Source organism: Hipposideros armiger, unplaced genomic scaffold (genome assembly GCF_001890085.2).
Source record: "Hipposideros armiger isolate ML-2016 unplaced genomic scaffold, ASM189008v1 scaffold_119, whole genome shotgun sequence".
NCBI lineage: Eukaryota > Metazoa > Chordata > Mammalia > Chiroptera > Hipposideridae > Hipposideros > Hipposideros armiger.
Genome location: NW_017731469.1, coordinates 992,333 through 1,014,780, shown reverse-complemented (window position 1 = coordinate 1,014,780; position 22,448 = coordinate 992,333). Strand labels below are relative to the sequence as shown.

The 22,448-nt window shown below is 43.1% G+C and overlaps 1 protein-coding gene across 1 annotated transcript; it reads left to right on the top strand.

The window, feature by feature from the left end:
* The first annotated feature begins 1,402 nt into the window (after positions 1 to 1,402).
* Positions 1,403 to 21,200, top strand: IGBP1 (immunoglobulin binding protein 1). Its single transcript, XM_019648074.1, has 6 exons — positions 1,403 to 1,947; positions 2,329 to 2,622; positions 9,070 to 9,265; positions 10,803 to 10,882; positions 11,783 to 11,895; positions 20,738 to 21,200. Exons 1-6 carry the CDS (start codon positions 1,670 to 1,672, stop codon positions 20,881 to 20,883), a joined length of 1,107 nt encoding a protein of 368 aa, XP_019503619.1. The 5' UTR covers positions 1,403 to 1,669; the 3' UTR covers positions 20,884 to 21,200.
* The last annotated feature ends 1,248 nt before the right edge of the window (positions 21,201 to 22,448 follow it).

Sequence of the window (22,448 nt, the reverse complement as noted above, 5' to 3'; positions counted from 1 at the left end):
TCAACCTACACTTATGCCCCCTCTCCTCTCCCTCTTGAGAAGCACAGTTTTAGATAAGGGCTTCATTCTGTCCCACATAAAAGGTGCTATCCATAGTTTTAAATCCTGCTCAATTTAAGATTGGTGGAGTACAATCAATTGAACTTAGAAAAAAGACACTGGCTTGTCATAACTGGTTGGAAAAGCCACTTAACTTTTCTTGTGTCATTGTTTTCCTCTGATTGTTGAGGTTCCCTTCCAACATTGAAATTCTATGGCTGCATGTCATGTCTAAGCCGCTTTCTGAGCTCCTAGCATAGAATGACTTGTGATTTCTCAGTTTTCCAACACCCTTTGCAACATGACATATCCTCAAGTGATATACTGTCCTATATTGCCCTCTAGTTGTTTTTACATGAAAGTTTTTTTCTTCTCAGCTATAGTTAGTTTAAAATATATTTCGTTTAAAAGCTTATTTTTCAGGACAGGCAGCATGCATTCTACTTAACTTAAATCTCCCAGAACAACTCGGGATGTGCCATAAGGTAATCAGTATATATTTATATCGATTTGTTCAAAGCAATGATGTCCCATCTTTCAAAGTCCTGGAATTATATTTTTACATCAGTGCTGTCCAGTAGAAATATAAGATGAGCCACAAGTGTGAGCCCAATACGTAATTTTAAGTTTTATAGTAGGCACATTTTAAAAAAGTGAAAAGACACAAATGAAATTAATTTTAATAAAATATATTTAACCCAGTATATACAAAGTATTAGCATTTCAATGTCATCAGTGTAAAAAAATATTGAGACGTTTTATGTTCTTTTTTTGTAGCAAGTTTTCAGAATCCGGTGTGTGTCACATTTACAGCACATCTCAATTCAAAATAGCCACAGTCGAGTGCTCAATAGCCCCACGTGGCCAGTGACTACATATTGAATGACACAAGATCTGCATAATGGGGCTACTTTCCAAACTGATCACTTGTTTTTCTACTCATATAATGGCACTGAGCACTTAGTAAGTACCAGGCACTGGGCTGGCCAGAGGGGTACAAACATTAATCAGACTCATTCGGGTCAGGGAGATAGAGGTGTAAATCAGTAATGGTAATACAAGTCGTAGGTGCTCTAACAGAGATGCACAGTAAATGCAATTTTTCTGTGACTGGTGCGGGAGAGGGGGTCAAGGAAGGTTTCGCAGAGGAAGTAACTTTTGAAAGTGTGTGTGTGTGCGTGTGTGTTGTGTTTGTGTCTCGCGGTGTGCTTTGTGCGTGTGTGCACGTGTTGTGTGTGTTACGTGTGCGCGCAGGAGGGTGACGTGACGGAAAGAAGGCGGGCGGGCGCGGATTGGCTGGGCGGATCCCGAGCTCCAGCTCCAGCTGCGGGCCGACGGAAGCCGGGAGGGGCGCGCCCTGCCCTGCCGGCCGCGGGCCCTCGGCCTGGGCGGGGGGCGCCTGGCGGGCCGGGACGCGTGCAATGGGCTCGCTCCCCGTTCAGCCCGGCGCCCCCAGCGCGCGGCCGGCGCCCAGGCTTTGCTCGGGGGACTGGTTTACGCAGAGGCGCCCGCCTGTGACCGGCAGCCGGTCACGGGAGTCTATAGAAACGGTTGCCAGCGCCGCCGGTCACGCCCCGAATTCGGCGCTTCGGTAACAACAGGCGGCGGACCCAGGGCAGCGCCCCTTCCGATGTCGTCGGTTCTAGCAGAGTTTTTTAACGGGATGGCCCCTGAGACCGGAAGTGAGGTCTTCAAAGCTCCTCCCTACCCCGAGATGGCTGCGGCCGAGGAAGACGAATTGCTGCCGCCGCGGCTCCCCGAGCTGTTTGAAACCAGCAAGCAGCTTCTGGACGAAGTGGAAGTGGCGATTGAGCCCACCGGTTCCCGGAGGATCCAGGACAAGGTGTCGAAGGGACTAGAACTCCTTAAGACGGCTGCCAAAATGTTATCGCAGCTCGACTTGTTCAGGTATGGGGAAGGCCTGGCAGCTGAGAAGGAGGGTAAAAATGGTCCCCTCTGGGTAGCCACGGAGCCGTAGAGCCTGAGTGCAGGAGGCCTGTGAGATGAGGATCCTTTCCTGCCTATCCCTCACTGCCATCTCATGGGCATTGTTTACATTCTCCCCCTCTCTCCCGAGCAGTCGATGTCCCGCGACCCTGCTCCCTAATGTGGCGCTGCAGAGACGTTGGGTGTGAGCGCTCAGCCACTTGCATGGAAGGAAAGCGACCTCCCTTCCCGGTGCCTCCTCCCTTTGCTCACTCCCAGCCTAGCCCTCCCCTCCCCCAGGAAGCCAGGGCCGCCGTGTGAATGCCCGACCAAGCTTCACGGCCTCCTCTTTGTTGTGTGCAGCCCAAATGAAGATTTGGAAGAGATTGCTTCCACCGACCTCAAGTACCTGATGTTGCCAGCGTTTCAAGGAGCGCTCACCTTGAAACAAGTCAACCCCAGCAAGCGTCTGGATCATCTGCAGTGCGCTCGAGAACACTTTTTAAACTACTTAACTCAGTGCCAACACTATCACTTGGCAGAGTTTCAGTTGCCCAAAACCAAGAACAACTCAGCTGAAAGTAACAGTGCTGCTTCTTCCATGGCCTATCCTAACCTCATCGCTATGGCATCTCAAAGACAGGCTAAAATCGAGAGGTGGGTAAATAGCTATAATTGGAAGTCTGTCCAGTGGCAGTGCTGTTGGAGGGGTGCATGTGGTTTGGTTGGGGGGGATGGTATGTGTCACTCTTGGTTCTTATTGAGCATAGGCCCTGGTGAGACCAACTCTCCTGAGTTCTTCAAGAGGCCTCTGCCTTTGGTGAGACGATTGTGCCTCACCATCACAGCTCTGCTACCCCATGGTTGCCAACAGCAGCCACGTGGTTTAGCAGAGTGTCTCCCCGTCTCTCGCACATCACAGCATAGCGATAGTCACATGGCACAGTGGGCAGATACCTGACGGCCCAGCGACTGAGAAGCTCTGTTCTAACAGGACTGCATCAGATGTGTAACATCCTGAACTAATCTTAGTCCTGGCGCAACTTCATCATGTCACCTTGAACAAGGTGCTTATTCTCAGTTTACTTAAAAACAACAACAACCCAAAACCTTCAGTAAGTTTTCAGTGTCTAGGAACTATGCTGGCCACCATGGGTGCAGACTGAGTGTGGCGTTTATGTGAGTCTGGGTGGTCTCAGCTGTGGAGGAGCATAGAATCCGCTAAAGAAAAGATGCATAGACATAATAGTGATATAAATGAGGTGCTAGGAAGATGTACAAGGTACTGTGAGAGCAGACAGGAGGGCCACCTAACCAGACACGGAGCAGGAGAGAGGAGAAGGCTCCCTTGAAGAGGCGACCCTGTGACCAGTTGTTTAAGGGTGAACAGGAATATCATCTAGAGCAGCGGTTCTCAACCTTTCACAGGGGTCGCCTAAGACCATCGGAAAACACATATTTTTGATGGTCTTAGGAACCGAGACACCGCTTCTCTATCCGTCTCCAGGTCCACATGCAGATACGCCCACATACGAGTACCCGGCGACCCCTGTGAAAGGGTCGTTCGACCCCCAAAGGGGTCGCGACGCACAGGTTGAGAACCGCTGCTCTAGAGGAAGAGGGCGCGAGGGCATTAGCCAGCAGACATCATAGTGTTAGTCAGCTACAGGGCTATTTATGAGCCCTGCTGGGGTAGGGATGTGTGGGTGGGGCCTAACTAAGTGATCGGCTGATGTCAGAACACAAGGGGTGGTGGAGACAGAGGAGGAATGATGCTGAAGAATTGCAGCATTCAGACCCTGGAGAGCTTGGGTGTGAGGAAGGTGAAGGAACAACCTCATTGCTCGGAACATGGGAAGCAGTTTGAATCCCAGCCCCACCATTCAGTCACTCTGACTTTGGATAAGTTTCTTAATCTCTTGGTGCCTTAATTCCCCCCGCTGTAAAACTGGCCAATAATAGGTCCTTTCTCATGCATAAAAAGCACTTAGCACAGTGTCTAAGTCCTCACAGCCAGCTATTGTCCTATCTTTGTGGCTGAGTACAAGTTGTGGAGTCAGAGACCTGGGTTTGGGAACCAGCTTTACTTATAAGCCATTGGACTTTTTTTTTCTTTTAATTATTTTTTATTATGAAATACACATTTTTTAGAATTCGTTTCAGCTGTACAACACAGTGCAATAGTTATACTTTTTACCCCTCGAAGTAACAACCCCCCCAATCTGCCACCCCACTTCCCCCCAATATCATACATATCTATTACAATACCCTTGCCTCCACTCCCACACTACACTCCACATCCCATGATCATATATATATATATATATATATATATATATATATATATATATATATATATTCACTTAAAGTTGACATACAGTATTATACAACATCAGCTTCAGGTGTACAGTGCAGTGATCAAGCCTCTTCCCCATCCATGATGTGGTCTCCCTAGCAAGACATGTGACGACCTGACACCCTACAAAATATTTACAATGTTATTAATTATATCCCTTGAACTGTCTTTCATGTCCCTGTGGCAACATTGTAGTTACGTATTTATACTGTCTAACCCTTTCCCCTTCTCCCTCATCCCCACCCCCTCCCAACTAGCAGCCATCAGTTGTGCCTCTGTATCTCTGAGACTTTCTGTTTACTTTCCTTGTTCATTCAGTTTTTTAAATTCCACATATAAGTGAAATCATATGGTATTTGTCTTTCTCCGACTGACTTATTTCACTTAACATAATAGTCTCTAAGTCCATCCATATCGTCCCAAATGGTACAATTTCATTCTTCTTTATAGCGGAGTAATACTCCATTGTATAAATGTACCACAGTTTCTTAATCCAGTCATCTACCGATGGGCATTTCGGTTGTTTCCAAGTCTTAAGCCATTGGACTTTGCATAACTTATTGAACCTGTCTGGCCTCAGGTTTCTTCATCTGTGAAATCTAAGTAATAATGGTTCCTACCTCAGGGTTAAGAAGTATAAATAAGATGAAGCATAAAAAGAACACAGCACAGTATCTGGCACCTAGTAAATATTCTATAAATGTTACTGTTAGGCCATGCCGAAGAGCTGAAACTTTGGTTGGTGATTGGGATCCACTGGATTTTTTCTGTTTTTAGAGAGTAGCATGGCCATATTTGCATGCTAACTAGCATACTCTGGCAGTTAGGAAGCAATGTGAGGAAGAAGATTAGATCCCGTTAGGTCACAAAGCTGATGAGCCGTCACTATGGCAATGGCAGAAAGGGATAGGGGAATGCATTTATTTAGGAGGGTTCAGTCTGCAGAAAACCTGGTGATCAGCTAGCTGTGGGATGTGGGGTAGAAGGAAGCAGCAAAGAAGATGTCCATGTTCCTGACTTGGGTGGATGGCTGTGGAACTCAGTAAGATGGGGAATGGGGGAGGAAGAATAGGTCAGGGGTAGGGGAGAGGATGAACTTGATATTGAGATATGTTGCATTTAAGGTGACTGGGAGACAGCCAAGTAGATGTATCTGGTAGCCGGAAACTCAGGAGAGGCCTGATCTAAAGAGCTGAAAATTGATTCATTCACTTGACAAATACTTACTGAGCCTTTCCTGTGTGCCAGGAATGTTCTAGGTAATGGAGAACCAGACAAAGGCTGTGCATTCGTGGAGCTTTTATTTTGGTGAGGAGACAAACAGTAAGCTGGTAAATAATAATGTAATTTTAAGTGGTGAGGGCAATAAAGAATAAGAAAGTGTGGTTAGGGACTGGTGAGTGACAGCAGATGCTTTTTGAGGAAATGGGATAGACTGATAGGAAGTGGCATAAAATGAGCAGAGGCCCAAGGCAGGGTACTTTGATGGATGTAGAGGGAATGGAAACTGGCGTGGTTTGGCAAAAGCATGGAGTAGTATGGTGGGAGGTCTGCGTAAGGGTGCGAGGTATATAGAATATTGAAAGGGAAGAACAAGGCAGAAAGACAGGTTAACGTGTTATAATAGTACTTCAGCTGGGAAGAAGTGATAAAAATGAAGTTACAGCTATCAGAGATATTACTTTTGCAGGAAGCATTGATGTGATCAGAGAAGAAATTGTTCAGATCCTGATTAACTTTTTGTAAGCCCTCCCCCACCCCATGATTTTACATACTGAGACCTTCCTCCCTAAAACACCTCAATGGTACATCCTCTCTCTCTCTCTCTCAAAACCTGTATCTTCGCGTATCTTCTCTACTCTAATTCCCATGTTTAAGAAGTATTAATCTGGTTGATTAACTGCACCTCTGTTCTTTTGAAAGAAATAGAGAAGTAGAAGCTAAGGAAGTAATGAGCCTAAATTTTAGGTTTACTGAGTTTAATTGCTGAAGTGACAACTGGATAGCCATGTCCATAGGCAGATGGACATGTGTAACTAAAACTTGTGAGACTTTTGTAGCTAGTGCTAAAAATTTAGGAGCTTTGGTGGATATGGATCGTTTGTCAAGAAAAAACGTGTAGAGAGAAAAAAAAGCCAAGGATAAAACCTTGGAGACAAGTTAAGGGAGAAGGAAGAGGAAGGAAAGAACAATTAAAGGTAAGATACTCAACAGGGTACACGTACAAGTACTTATAGACGCCTGGCACAGAGAGAGCAAAAGTCTGTCCTCTTTGAAGCCTCTCCCTACCTGTCACCCCCACACACACACACACACCTCCACTGTACCGCTTAGTTTATGTTACGCATCGTAATCATGTGATTCTCTAGACTTGGAATTTCTAAAGTTCATACACGTTGAGTAATTGCATCTTTAGTACCCTAATTGTATCTTTGGATTCTTGATGCCCAGCCCAGAAATTGAATCATAGAAGGTACTTGAGGTGTCTCTGGGAGGGACAGATAGAGTGGTCATCGGGAAGATGGAAGCAACATGATGCATTGGGTTGTCGGAAAAGTCATGACGCATTTTTGCAATGAAAAACAGAAAAAAATACGTCATGACTTTTTCAACAACCCAATAGCAGAAAGAGCCTGGACTTTGGAGTCAGACAGACCTAGGGTGACCAGTCCAATGTCTACTTCATTGGTGGAGCATCTTCCAGCCCCTCCTAGTCTCAATTTTCTTATCAGCTATTAATATTTGAATTACATTGCTGCTTGCAAAGCATTTTCATGTGTATTGTTCCATTTGATCCTCTTAACAATCCCATGAAGCAAATAATATTATCCCCATCTTACAGATAAAGAAATAGGCTCTGAGAATTGACATGCCCGAAGTTACATAGCTAGTTAAGTGGCCGGGCTAGGATTTACACTCAGGTCCTGAAATTCCCAGTTCTAGTTGTGAACTAGGAATTGACCTGTGTAGTGTTTTGCTCACAAGGCTACCTAGGATGCTGTGAGTTAGTGGTTAGATTACATAAAGTGCCCACTTGTTGGGTAAATGGCGCAGAAGAGCCCAAAAGTTTTTATGCTAAAGAATGTTTCCAGAGCAGTGGTTCTTGACTTCCTGAGTCATGGACCTCACTGATAATTTCATAAAAGCTACAAAAGCTCTCCGTGGAGGAAAGAAAAATGCATACATGTAAAATTCTGTATAAAATTTCAGGGAGTTCAAAGACCCCCATCATTCCCCCCGCCCCGAAAAAAAAATCACTGTCTGTGGACCTCAGATTTGGGTGAATACCTGCAAAGAGTGGGTTTCCAGACATAGATATTTCAGGACACTTCTCTTGGAAACCATGGAGTTTTTCCTTGATGCCTCTCTTTCCTTCAAGCTCTTCCATTCAATCAATCAGCAAAGCCTGTCTGTCTTATGTATTAAATACATCTGTATCTCACCACCTCCCTATTTCAAGTCACCGTCTCTCACCTGGATTGTGGTAGTAGCCTCTTGATTGATTTCCCTGCTTCACCCTTGTTTCCCAGCCCCCATCATCTACAGTCCAGACACCACAGCCAGCGTGGCCCATATAAAAAAATGTTGTCACGTCACACTGTTCACGTCATGTATTCTGTTCAAAAGCCTCCAGTGGCTTTTCCATCTCACTCAAAGTATATTGATACATTGGGTCTTCTTCCCTACAGGGCTTTCTACAAATGATGGCCCCAGCCATCTCTCTGACCTCATTTTCCATCATTCTGCACTCCATGCCAGCCACACTGGCCTCCTTGCTATTTCTCACACATGGCAGGCCCGGCACTCTCTCACCCAGGACCTTCGTATTTGCTTTCCCCCTTGGCTCACCCTTCTAGGTATTGGCATGGCTTACTTCTGTATTCCCTTGAAGTCTTTTCTCAGATGTCACCTCTTCAGAGATGTCTCTCCTGATCACCTTGTACACAGTAGCAGCCTTTTGCACCATCAGTTGTGCACTTTTCCTTGTTTTTTGCTTCTTCGTGGCACTCACCAGTGCCTGACTCCTTTTCTATTTGTCTTTGTCTGTCTGCTCCCACTAGAATGAAAGCTTCAGGAGACCAAGGACTTTCTTGTGTACACAGCTGTGTCTCCAGCAGTGACAACAGTGCCTGTCGTACAATAGGTACTTAGTAAATATTTATCGAATGAATGATAGATGAGATACTAGAATGCATCCTGGAAAAGGTAGGCAGTGTGGATATGAGTCTTTAAATTATAGTGGGATGAGTCAGAGAGCTGGGGGTGTGTTGCCCAGCAGTAAAGAAGAGATGATCATTTTTCAGGCTGTTTCACAAGGAATTCCTGCATCAGTGGCAGGCAAATGCCCCTGAGATTCTGGGATTCTTTGAAGCTGTCATTACCAAATGGACATTGTGTGATACTAAGTACCAAGCGTAGTAAAGGTTGATATATTCAATAGTAAAATGACTAAGGCACTCCCATCTCTAAAGACAACGGGAGCAGTTGCTTGGATCAGGTTACTTCTGTATTTTTCTGGCTTCAGAATATATTGCTCAGCCCCTGCCGGTCCCGTCCTTGCCTTGCACTCTTGCCTTGTAGAGAATTGCCCTGGTGGCAGGTTCTCGGGTACAGAGTCTGTGTGTTTGTCAAAGTGGAAATCGGCATGCTGATTGCCTGGTCACTTCCAAAGGTAAAGCCTTATTGCGGCTTTCTTGAAGGAAATCTCTTTATTTTGAAGTTCACGGTGATGCTTTTCTGTGGGACAGATACAAGCAGAAGAAGGAGGTGGAGCAGAGGCTGTCTGCCCTGAAATCTGCTGTGGAAAGTGGTGAGGCAGAGGATGAGCATGTCCGTGAATATTACCTCCTTCACCTTCGAAGGTGGATTGGCATCAGCTTAGAAGAGATCGAGAGCATTGACCAGGAAATAACGATCCTGAGAGGAAGAGACTCTTTCAAAGAGGTGAGCCTGCTGCCGCACTGCCTGTGCAGCTCAGAAAGCTGCCGGCAGAGATTTGATTGTTCTGTGCGAGCGATGAATGAAAACCCTTCTAAGTCTCCAGAAAATCTGGGTCTTACTTATTAAGATCGGTGGAAGAAGGCTACAGGTTCAATAGGGTGGCTTTCCCTCTAGCTTCCTGTAGTGTTCCCCAGTGCCTGCTGACCTGTACCACTTGGGGTCATTTGTAATTGGGTGACATGCCACGGGGCAGGGAGGCTTTGCTGAAGCTGAAATTGGCGTGAGCTGGGGGAGATCACGAGTGCTGAAGGAGGGCATGGGGAGGTGGGCCTTTAAAATCCATGCTTGGCTGTGTGTGTAAACAAAGGGGCAGAGGACTGGGGTGGGATGTAGGGATGCGGAAGTGGACCTGGAAGAGAGAGGAAGATGTAGAAAGCAGATGATAAAATGAAAGATAGTGAATATGTTTAGGTCAGGGGAGGAGTCAGAAGTGACGCGCTCTGACACGGCAGGCAGAGAACCCAGGGGAACACAATTGGAACCCTGTTTGGGAGATGCCACCTCAGAAAAGCAGTGTCTGCTGCCGCTTCCTCATGGTTCTGATACAGCATGAATTGAGTGGAATTTAGCAGCCGGCCACAGGCATTGATTTAAGTCCTCAGAGAAACCTCCTCCTAATTCGATTTGTGCTCATCAGCCCAGGAGCGTCTGCCTAGGAGTAACACCAACCTATTTCCTAGTGTTGAAGGATCTGAGAATGAACAAAGTATTCTGAGGCCTTAAGGGCCCTGGAGCCTATGTAGATGAGTGGTTTTCAAACCTTGTGAGGCTGGACTCTTCTGGGTCCTCCTGCCCCCTTTGTTATTGTTGCTTTTTCTGTAATGCTCTTATTTGGTGTGGAGATTGGCTCTGGAAGCGATGCAGCTAGAACCAAGTGAACACTTTTCCTTTGACCAGACTGTGTTTCCTTGTGCCCCTGGACAGCTAAGGTCCTTGAAGCATGTCAGTGCACCTGTTGGGTTGTCAGAAAAGTCATGACGCATTTTTGCAACGAAAAACATAGAAAAAATACATCATGACTTTTCTGACAACCCAATATATATGGAAACCACTCATCCATTCTTCGTAAGTGCCCTGGGGGGTTCTTGACAGTTAATAGCATAATTACACTGAAAGGGGTTTTAGAAGAAGGGTCTTAATTCAGCTTTAGCACTGAAGGCCAGGCCCGAGGGATTAAGATGGAAGATGGAAGAAGGCTTTGGTGGCTCCTTTGGAGGGGGTATTTTAAAGCCCAGTAATGTTTTCCTTATGGTGAGGTGATTCCTGAGAGCTTTCTCTTTCTCCCAGGCTTCCTCAGAAGAGCTAAGCGACCTCCACCATTAGTGTTCTGCTGATACGTCTCAAGAGATTGATATGTAGGGAGGGAGTGAATTAGTGAGTGAATTTTGAATCCAGGCTTTTCAAGCACCTGAAGACTTAAGAGTCGGCATAGTGGGTGGGCAAAAGGCGAATGCACTTCTGAAATGAATTTCCTTTGTAGGCATCAGCTTCTCACTCATCTCGTGCGGACAGGCCTCCAATGAAACCCTTCATTCTCACTCGGAATGCGGCCCAAGCCAAGTAGGTAGCGCTCAAAAAGTGGGTGCCTTTGCAGGCACCTTGATGTTGGGGTTCACTTGCAGTGCATGATAGCAGACAGAATGGACATTGCTGAAAGCTCATGGCCTCACCCGGGGGGGCTGTTCATTCATCAAAGGGCTAGTATCTCTTCTGGTATGTTCTCTCTGTCTTTAGCAGACATTTTCCTCACACACTTGAGCTTAAAAAGAGACTCGAAAGGAAACCAACAAAGGTAATTAATCAGTGAATTAATTCATAGAAAACAGAAATGAGAAAAGGAATCTAATAGAGAATTGTACACTTTAAAATTCTTTCCCAGGGCCGGCCGAGTGGCTCAGTTGGTTAAGAGCTCGCTCAAGAGTTTGAGCTCTGAGCAACAGCGGTTCGAGTCCAGCCCGAGCTGAGCAGTCGCTGAGCTGCCAACAGGTAGCAGGATGGCTCAGCTAAATAAATAAATAAATAAATAAAAATAAAAAATAAAATTATTTCCCATTATTGCTTTTAGCTACAGTTCTCAAAAGGATATAGTTGCCTACCTGAGTTCTTGAGATGTTTTTCCATAGGGTAGCAGGAGAGGCCCCTTCCTCTGTGTACCATTCAGATGCACCACTTATAAATAGCCCTGTCACAGTGTCATCACTGCTCTGTGGGACATTGGCCTGCAGGATTGCTCATTGGGAGATGATCCTGGGCTATTTATCTTCTCATGAACATTCTTGACTTTAATGCCCCTTTCTGGATGCCCCTTTTTATATATCCTCACAGGAGTTTGCCCAACTCCTCAGAAAATGGCTGGTTAGAGGAGGGAGGATGGAACAGACACAGGTTTGTCGCTAAAGACGAGGCTTTTTCATCGTGCTATTTATGTTGAATTTTCTAAACACAGTGTGATTCTTGCAGAGTATTTGGAGCTGGTTATCCAAGTCTGGCATCTATGACGGTGAATGACTGGTATGAACAGCATCGGAAATTTGGAGCATTACCAGACCAGGGAATAGCCAAGCAAACATCAGGTATGGAGGGGCGGGAGGGAGGTAGTTACACTCCTGGTCCCTTATTCCCTAGCAATTATATTGAGGCCAAGTATTGTCCCTTAGGAGCAGAAAGAATCTGGACAAAGATTCTGAGTGGTAGAAAGATTCTAGGCAGTATTTTATTTCATCTATTGTATTATTCAAATAAATAGCAGGTGCTTCTGGGAGGATGGCGGCAGTGGGGCAGCGTAGTTTTTGAATCTCTTCAAATATCATGGCATATAAACAGACTGAGTAACTAGATAGCAAAACCAAAAATCCACAGGTAGCAGTTCTGCTTCTGGTAATAGCAGAGCAGGTTGTATCAGGTCAACCATCCCACAGATAACAGTTACAGCTGGACAGACTATTACAAAACAACTACCTGAAGATACTAGAGAGCAACCAACAGCAGATATAGACTACGGGGGCCTAAATTTTCAGTTCTAGTGCTGTTTCCACTATAGCACAGAGTAAAGGCTTGCCTGTTCTCTATGGCTTTTCACCAGTGGGCATGCTGCAGGTGCTTGCTGTGATGTGGGGGGAGGTAAAACTGGAATAGAAACGTGCAGTCTTATTGGTGGAGGAATGGGAGAACTGAAAAGCGAGAAGGTATCTCCAAAAGGAGAGAACCATGGAGGAGCAGCACCAATTTTCTATATAAACCCTGCCCAAATATCCGGCTAACTCCTAAGCTCTGCATGTACAAGATATACTCCATGCACCTTAGGTAGGGCTACAACAACTGGGAGAATTCACCTGGTTCCCAGTGCAGAGGAAATAGATTTTGGAATTTTGGTTCTAGACAAATTAACTGCCTGCTAAAATGAAAAATCAATACTCTAACTTAGAGGCATGAAACAGAATTCAGAATCTGTACAGCATAGCATTCACAGAGTCTGGGATTCAATCATAAACTACTATACATATGAAAACAACAAACAAACAGGAAAATGTGACTTATACTCAAGGAAAAGCAGTCAATGGAGGCCAATCCTAAGATGACACATGGTCATAGCACTTTATTCATAATTGCCAAAACTTGGAGGCAACCAAATTGTCCTCAGTGGGTGATGGATAAATAAACTGTGGTCCATCCCAACATTGGAATAGTATTCAGGACTAAAATGAAATTAAATATCAAGCCATGAAAAGACATGGAAGAATTATAAATGCATATGGCTCAGCCAAAGAAGCCAATCTGAAAAGGCTACATATCATATGATTCCAACTGTATGATATGCTGGAAAAGGCAAAACTATTGAGACAGTAAAAGGATTAGTGGTTGTCATGGGTTAGAGGAGAAGGAAGGATGAAGACGTGGAGCACAGAGGATTTTTTGGGCAGTGAAACTACTCTGTATGATACTCTAATGGTGGATACATGTCATGATACATTTGTCCAAACCCACAGAAGGTACAACACCAAGAGTGAGCCTCATGTAAACTGTGGGCATTGGATGATGATGTGTCAACATAGGTTCATCAGTTGTAACAAATGTAACACTCTGGTCAGCATGTTGGTAGCAAGAGAGATTGTGCTTGTGTCTGGGCAGGAGGTATATGGGAATACTCTGTACTTTCCATACAATTTTGCTGTGTACCTAAAACTTCTCTTAAAAAGTCTATTTTAAAAAATAATGCAAAGAGACAAAGCTATAAAGTCAGTAGAGAAATTAAAAGGGAAAAAGGCAAGAATAAACAGAGGAACAAAAAACACATGAACAGAAAACCAATAGCAGAATGGTAGATCCAAATCCAGCCATACTAATAATTATTGTAAATGTAAATGCAATAAACTTTCAAATTAGAAATCAGAGATTGATTATCAGACTCAAATGTAAGCTGTCTATAAGAGATGCATTTTAATTATAAAGGCACAGATTGGTTGATAGTAAAAATTTTTTAAAGGTATACTGTGCTAACAGTAAATACAAGAAAACTATAGTAATATCGGCTAAAGTAGACTTCAAGAAAAGAGGTGTCACTAGATATAAAAAAGGACATTTCATACCGATAGAAGGGGCAATTCATCAGGAAGACGTAGCAATCACACGTTTGTGCCTAATTACAAGCTTCAAATTACATGAAGGAAAAATTGACATAATTGAATAAAGAAATGGACAAATGTACAATCATAGTTGTAGATTTTAATACTTCACTTTCAATAATTGATAAAATTACTGGACAGAACGTCAGTAAGGACACAAGATACAGACAACATGAACAGCCACATTAACTTATTTGACATTTATAGAACAATATATCCAACAACTGCAAAATGTAAACATTTTTTCAAATTCATATGGTACGTTCACCAAGATAGACCATCTTCTGGACCATCAAGTAAGTCTCCATAAATTTTCAAATATTGAAATCACATTGAATATGCTCTCTGACCACAGTGGAATTAAATTAGCAATCAGTAACAACTTACCTGGAAACCTCCACATATTTTTAAATGAAACAACACACTTCTTAATAACTCTTGGGTCAAAGAAGAAATTACAAGGAAAATAGGAAAAAATTTTAACTGGTAATGAAAATACAATATCAAAATTTGTGGGGTACAACTAAAGTAGTTCTGAGAAGGAAATGTATAACTTTCAGTACTTATATTAGAAAAAAAGATAAAATCAATTACCTAAGGTCCTACCTTACGAAGTTGAGGGAAACAAGAACAAAATAAGGCCAGAGTACATAGAAGAGAGGAAACAATGGAAATGGAGACTCTGGGACAGGGTGTGATGGGGACATACAAACGGTGAACAAATGTATGCCCCCATGACCTGGCAGTTTCACTCCTAGGTATAGACCTAAGAGTATGAGACTTTACGTCCACAGAAGGGTTGCACAATAATGGCTTGCAAAATAATGTTCATAATAGCATTATTTGTAATACCCCAGAGTGGACACTACTTGAATGCCCATACATAATAGAATAGATAAATACATTTTGGTATAGTCACACAATGAAATCCTATTCAGCAAAAAGGTTGGACTAACAATGGGTCTTCAGCCATTAATGGCAAATATAGCTGAATTTTGTAAACATAATTATGAATGAAGAAAGCTAGATACAAAAGAATATATACTGTAGGATTCCATTCAGATGAAGTTCGAACCCAAGTGAAACTTGTATTTACTGTTTAAAAGCCTTAGTGGGGGATCATGAATGGAATTGGACCTGAGGGAGACTTCTGAGGAGTTAGTTAGTAATGTTTTGTATCTTGATCTGGGTACTGATTACATGGATGTGTTCAGATGTGAAAATTACTGAGCTATACCATGTGTGGGGTTTTTTCTACATGTATGTTATACTTGAATAAAATCAAAAGAAAACTCACGGACAATATTTCAATAAAACTAGGTGACAGTGTATCCCCAAGAACCTCAAAATGAAAACAGGTAAGGGAAATCACCCATAGCCCCAAGATCAACAAATGATTGGCATCTGTGTAGGAGAAAGCAGAAACAGTTGATAGGCCATATGAAAGATCTGACAAACAGGAGAATTCTATAACAACAAACAGATAGTCACTAAAAAGCATGGCAGTCGAATTTATGAACAGCAGTTGATACGGGAGGAGTTTTGCCCACCAATAAAAAGTAGGTCCAAGGGACCCATGGTCCGAAGGTCTGAAAGGGGTGGAGCAGTCTGTTCCTCAATGAACCCTTGAAAATGACCCACTAGATTTCTCTTCCAGGTCAGGGTCCCACACTGACGAGAAATTGCTGAGAATAAAATTGAAATTGAACAGAACAGGGCCGGCTGAGTGGCTCAGTTGGTTAAGAGCTCGCTCAAGGGTTTGAACTCTGAGCAACAGGGGTTCTAGTCTGGCCCGAGCTGAGCTGCCAACAGGCGGCAGGATGGCTCAGCTAAAACAAACAACCAAAAAACAAAAACAAAAAAAAGAAATTGAACAGAACAGACACAATAAAGAAGGAAAGAGAAAGTCCAAATAAAAGTAGAAGAGAGGATCAGAACCAAAAACTCTAATCAAGCAAGTCATATTTCTTAACATACATAAAAACAGCAGAAATGGAGCCTCTGTGAACTTAGAAAAGTCGCCCTGAACCATAACTTATTTCTAAAAGTTCGGGGAAAACATATTACACACATGAATGAACAACAGATAGTGGTGATGGTTGCACAGCTCTGAATTTAATAAAAACCACTGAACTGTGTACTGTAAATGGGTGAATTTTATGGTATGTGAAACACATATCAATAAAATTGTTAAAAAGTGAACAATATTATCAAGGTCAAAGTCTGCACAAAATTATTTTAAGGGGCAAGGAAAGAATCAAAAGCATTCCAGAAATACACTCAAAAAACAAATCTAAAATACACTGTTTCAAAGTGAGTTGGAAGACATTAAGAAAATTATATAAGATGTAGAAGAACAATGTAAAGCAGGATTAGAAAAACTCAGAAATGTGGTCACAACTTGGGGAAAATAAAAATCATTTCAGAAATGAAGGCTAAGGTGGGAAAATGGAGTGAACACAACAGAAAATGCCTTCCTGAGGTAAAAAGAAAAATGTTTGAAATCAGAGTAAACAAAGATAAACAGCATTAGAGAAAAAGTGACAAATACTAAAGATAGCAAAGAAGACCTAGCATATAGGTAATAGGATTACCTGGAGAAGAAAACCAAAGCAAGGAAAAAGAATAAATGCTAAAAACTAATATCAAGGAAACTTTCCTGAAACTAAAAAAAAAAAAAGATTTGATTTGAAAAAGCACTGTGTACCTGAGAATTCTGACCCCAAATGACCAATAACAAGATATATTCTAATAAAATTACTAGACTTGAAAGAAAGGGGAAAAATGCCTTGGACATTTCAGCAAAACAGCATGTGGTTTATAAAGGAAAGAAACTTAGATCACCCTCAAACTTTTTTTTTTTTTTAGATTTTTTTTTATTGGGGAATTGGGGGGATGGGAACAGTGCTGGGGAATTGGGGGCAGTGTCACTGGCCCTCATTTGTGGGATCCGAACCGGGGCCCTCTGGCATCCCAAGCGAGTTCTTAACCATCGCGCCACTCGGCCGGCCCACCCTCAAACTTTTTGACACCAACACTTTATCCCAGAAGAAAATGGAGCAACAGATATTTGAGATACTCAAGGGGAAAAAATGTGAACCAAGGACATTATATCTGGTAAAACTGACTTTTAAGTATGAAGGCTACAGACATTTATCAACATGCAGGAACTGAGGAATTATTGTACCCATGATCCCTTCCTGAGGAATTTGCTAGAGAATGAGCTTCAGACGATCATGATGATGAGAGAGACGTTAACATAGGACTGGTGGGGAGCATTGAAAAATAGTTACTTGTAGAACTAAGACTAAATGAGGCTTAAAAAGGAGAGAGTAGTGTATGCAATGCCGTTTTGCTCATTGCTCAGATAATGTACATTTTTTTTAAATGGAGAAATGGGGGAAGTATAGGCAATAAAAACTTCTCAGTAATTGCATTGGTGACTATTTTATTAGCATTATTCCAAGATTGTGTGTAATGTGAGATAATATAAATGAGTACTTAAATGAGATATTCTAATTCTATCATCCTGTCTTTGACAACTAAGACTTTTAGTGTGGAAGACTACAGATATAATTCAAAACAGTATAAGTTACAAATAAAACAACGCTGTAGTTCTGAATATAATCTCATGGGAAATTTTATTTAAAAGTAAACACACACACGTACACACATACACCTTTGCTTTATTCATTGAAAAGGCTTAGAATCAATGACCAGCCCACTAGCAATGAGCATACCTAGTAATTCAGATTGTGGTCTTGAAATACCATCACCATTAAAAGAAACCAGGATGCCTTAGTGACACCAAGTCTGAGGCAGGAAATAACACAAGATGAGCTTGGAAGATCTTGTCATAAAAGATAGGGAAGAAGCTTTCAAAGACTACTAGGGTCATATCAGAAGGACTCAGAAACCAATTTGAAGGTGTTGCCACTGGCCAGAGCCATTTTGGCTTCGAAAAGGATAGTTGCCAGTAGCAACAAGCACACCTAGCACCCAGATCTTGCTTTCTAATACCAACTTTTAGTTAAAGGAAGCAGGGCTCCTTGGGAAAATGGCTGGTTCTAGGTCTGGGGCAGGAAATCTGTAAGATGAGTGGAGCATCTTGCAGTACTAGAAAACAAGCGCTCAAAAAAAAAAAAGACAATTGGGATATGTTAATGGGACACAAGAGCTCTGAAAGAACTCTTACTGGCCAAACCCAGAAGAATTTGAGCAGGAAAATAACAGAATTGGAATATAACACAAGGAATAAAAGAAATATCCATGAGTCAATAGTGATAGAAATAAATGATTAAATAAATAAGTGGGAGAGAAGAGAAAAACCTCGCTATGGAAAAATTCCAAATAATTTGTGTGTATACACCTGTCTCAGGGAGTGGGGAGGCGTAACTTTACTGTTGGGAACCCTACAAACACCCCTTTGTCAGGTGGTCCAGGTTGACACCAGTAGTGATCAGTCATGTTGATGGTGTGTAACCTTGATGTGATGAGATGGGCACTTCACCTCTGTGGTGTTCTCCAAACCCAGAACCCCAGTCTAATCATGAGAAAGACACCAGGCAGCCCGAATTGAGGCCCATTCTGCAAATACCTGACCAGCACTCCTCAGAACTGTCTAGGTCATCAAAAACAAGGGAAGTCTGAGAAATTGTCACAGCCAGGAGGAGACACGATGACTAGATGTAATGTAGTGTCCTGGATGGGATCCTGGAACCAAAAAGGACGTTAGGTAAAACCCAAGGAAATCAAAAGAAAGTGTGGACTTTAGTTCTTAATAATGTATCAGCATCGGTCCATCAGTTGTGACATGTAAATCATAGTGATGTAAGATGTTAACAGTAGAGGAGATGGGGTACAAATGTATAAGAACTCGACTATCTTCTCGATTTTTCTGTAAACCTACAACTATTCCAAAATTGACAAGTTTATTTAAGTATTTTTTTAGAAATCGTTGTAATTGGTTGAAACCCATCAAATATGTTTAAGTCCATGAGTTCATAATTATATTTAAAAACAAAAACTGTTCAACTTCAGAGGATGCTAAGGAACCAATTTACTATCTTGAAAAGTGGTAAATAAAATGAAAGAGTTAAACATTTACCTTTTGTCCTGGGTAACTAAGTAGATGAGGAGAAGCCTCTCTTTATAAAAGCATTCTAGTTAATAAAAGAGAAATGTTAAAATTAAGAGTATCACCTTTTTGAAACCCCGGGAAAATTAATGAATCCAAGCATCGAGCATCAACAGCTGCCAACATGACAACACATGAGACACAGGTATTATGTTCCACCCGATGAGGGAACAGAGCACCGCCTGTAATCACACCGAAGGGATCAGCCCTGAATCAGATCAAGCATCTGCATGAACTTGCCAATCTGCAAAAATAGAGAACATATCCATGCAATCAGCTGAATCCAGATTTGGGGAAACTACAGGTCAGACACCCCAGCTTCTTCAAGAGAAAACTTGTAAGGAAAGGGATGGAAGAGGCACCTGTAGATTAAAAAGATAGCAAAATATTTTAAATGGGCAAGACTAACCTCAGACACATTCTGCTAAGGGAAAGAAGTCAGCCACAAAAGGCCGTGTTACATGATTCTCTATATGACATGTGCGGAATTGGCAAGTCCATAGAGACAGAAGGCAGAGAGTGGTTGCCAGGGGCTGGGGGAGAGAGGGAATGGGAATGAACTGTGCATGGGCACGAGGGATCTTTTTAATGGACTGTGGTGGTGGTTGCACGAGTCTGTACTGAAGATCATTGACTAAAACATGAATGTACAAATGGACAAGTCTGGTGTCTTGGGATGCACACTTGGGTCACAAAGCTATAATAAATCCAGGAAGTTACTGTAAAAGGTGGCACAGTGGTTACGTTTGGGGCAGGGAGGGGCCTGTGATTTGGAAGACACTCATGGACAAGCTTTGGGGATGGGCACAGGTCTGTTTGTTGACCCAGGTGGAGGCTATAAAGGTATAGCCCCCTCATAAAAACTTAATTTTACATATATATATATATATATATATATGATTTACAGTATTCTTTATTATACAATAAAAGGGTTTTTTAAAAAGAAAAGAAAGAAAGAATGAAAATAATGTAAGATTCCTAAGCTGTGAGAAGGATCAGGTCCCCGTGTATTTCATTCTTCTTCATAGTAATGAGACCGTTCCCATGGGCCAACTTAGGGCCACCAGGTAATGCTCCTTCACCTTAGAAAAGAAAAATAATACAAAAGAGAGATGTAGCCGTTGGTTCGATTTCTTTTGGGTGCACACTGCATGAGAAGTGCCATGTGGGCCTGAGGCCCAGTTCCAAGCATGTGCAAAAGAACACAGGTACTCTTTCCTGGGATTCCCCATTTTACACACAAGCAAAATTGTATAATGGAAACAGGAAATGGGTGGAGGGGGGAAAGTCACCTTCAGTCCCCCCTCCCTGGCATATCACAGATATTTTTGGTTTGCTGGGGAGTTGGTCTGTTGGTATTTTGGTGTGTTTTTGTTTATGAGGGGGTGCTGTTTCGCCATTTTTCCGAGACTTCTTTCCCAAAGTAGAATCCATTCCGGGGGGCAACTTTTCTGATGTTCCCTTCTTATGAAAACTGCTCGGAGCATCCTTTGTTCTGCTGTTGAACATGGCCTCTCCCCCCTTTGCTGGCCTGGGGTAGGCAGGCTGGCTCCATTCCTCATGTTAATTTTAGGCCATTGTGTTCAGAGCAGCGCTGAGGCCCCTGACATTGCCCCAGTTTCTCATCCCCGCTTTCTCTCTTTGCTGCTCTGGCAGAGGTCAAAAGAGCAGGTCGGCAGCAAGAAGATGACGAACAGAAGGAGGAAGAGAATGAAAAGCAAACACTCCAGCAAGCCCGGGAGTGGGACGACTGGAAGGACACCCATCCCAGGGGCTATGGCAACCGACAGAACATGGGTTAGTCTTCCCACAGCAAGACGGGAAGATGGGGACGCGTACATCTTGCCACGAGGGCAAGCTGTGCCATCTGCTGTTTAAGCTCTACCACGAAGGTATTGATGCTTCGTCTTGCTTTGTGTTCAGTAAAGTATCAAGCATTGAGTGTGTATCTGTACCCTAGATAATGAGCCAGCAGGCTTGTTTTGGCATCCTCATTATGTTGTATTCTGATTTCTGAAGTGGAGAGAAAAGAGTACTAAGAAATGACTCTGTATAATCAGTGGCTGTGTGAATTCTCCTTAAAAATAATAAAAGTCCAAATAATTTAAAATAACAATAATAAAAGTCTCTTCTATTACACAAGTCTGTGCAGAGAGATGGGCATGCCCTGCTGTTTTGTGGGGAAGGAGCTCAGCTGTGGGTCCCTGGGTTCATGCACAGATCCTGCTTATCTCCCTTTGACCTGGGCTGTGAATTTCCCAGCACTGTGAAACAAGCCGCCCCCACTCTACAAGGGGCAAGCACAAAAGCCAGGACTTTCCCTGCCACACGGCAGTTTTCAGGAATCACAGGTGTAAATGAATGGAATGGAGCAGTCCTAGCTACCTGGTCTTCCTAGCCTCGGCCAGGAGAAATGAGAAACCGATTAGGCGCTAGGGGCGCCAGCCTTGTGTATGCATCTGAGGCCAGGTCCTTGACTCTCGGAGCTACGTGCCGTAACCTAGGGTGAAGCAGGGCTCTTCAGCGGCCCACCTTGCCAATGCTGCATAATATGTGCCTAAGTCCGAAGTGGAAATGGGCCATGGCGGTCATTTTGCCAGTTAGTAGGGTGCCTGCAGTCATGCGATGACCAGATGTGGAGGATGAGATGGCACAGATGACACTGAAAGGGACCTACTTTGTGCAGCAGAGAGAAGATGTCCATAGCTCTTGGGTTGATACCCTAAAAAAGCAGCCATGTGTTAAAACAAACGATCTGTATAGAGGACATTTTTTGTTCTGTGTGCCTTTAGTACACTTAGATTTTCTTTCAAGAGGAAGATGACTCAGCTTTCCTGTTCTGGCTTCTGCAGTCTAGTTTAGGAGTGGGGATTAAAATGGACACTCCATTCCCTCTTGTTTACAGGGTGGCAAGTGGCTTGTCAGGCGATGAGGAGGTTGTGTTTAGTGGGAGATGGCAGAAGGAAGACTACCAATAATACATTTGCATACTACTTAATAAAGGACTCATCTCCCCCTCACAATGTGAGCCCATGAAACGGATAGAGCACAGATTAAATTCCCCAAGAATTGGGGAAGCAAACATTCGTTTTTTAGCTCTCAGCTACTGCTGGGCTGCCCCTGGCAATGGTCTACTTCCTGCCATGGAAGCTCCACCCTGAGTTCCTTCTCAAAATGGGCCAGGTTGGGGCTACCCCCGTGGTCTGAGCTTATTCAAAGATGGGACTTACAGAAGATCCAACTTGATTAAGCACACACACACACACACACACACGCATTCTGATACCTAAGAAGCAAACTAGACAAGGTGGGTTTGAATCCTGGCTTTAAAAATTGCAAGCTGTGTGACCTCAGACAATAAAACTTC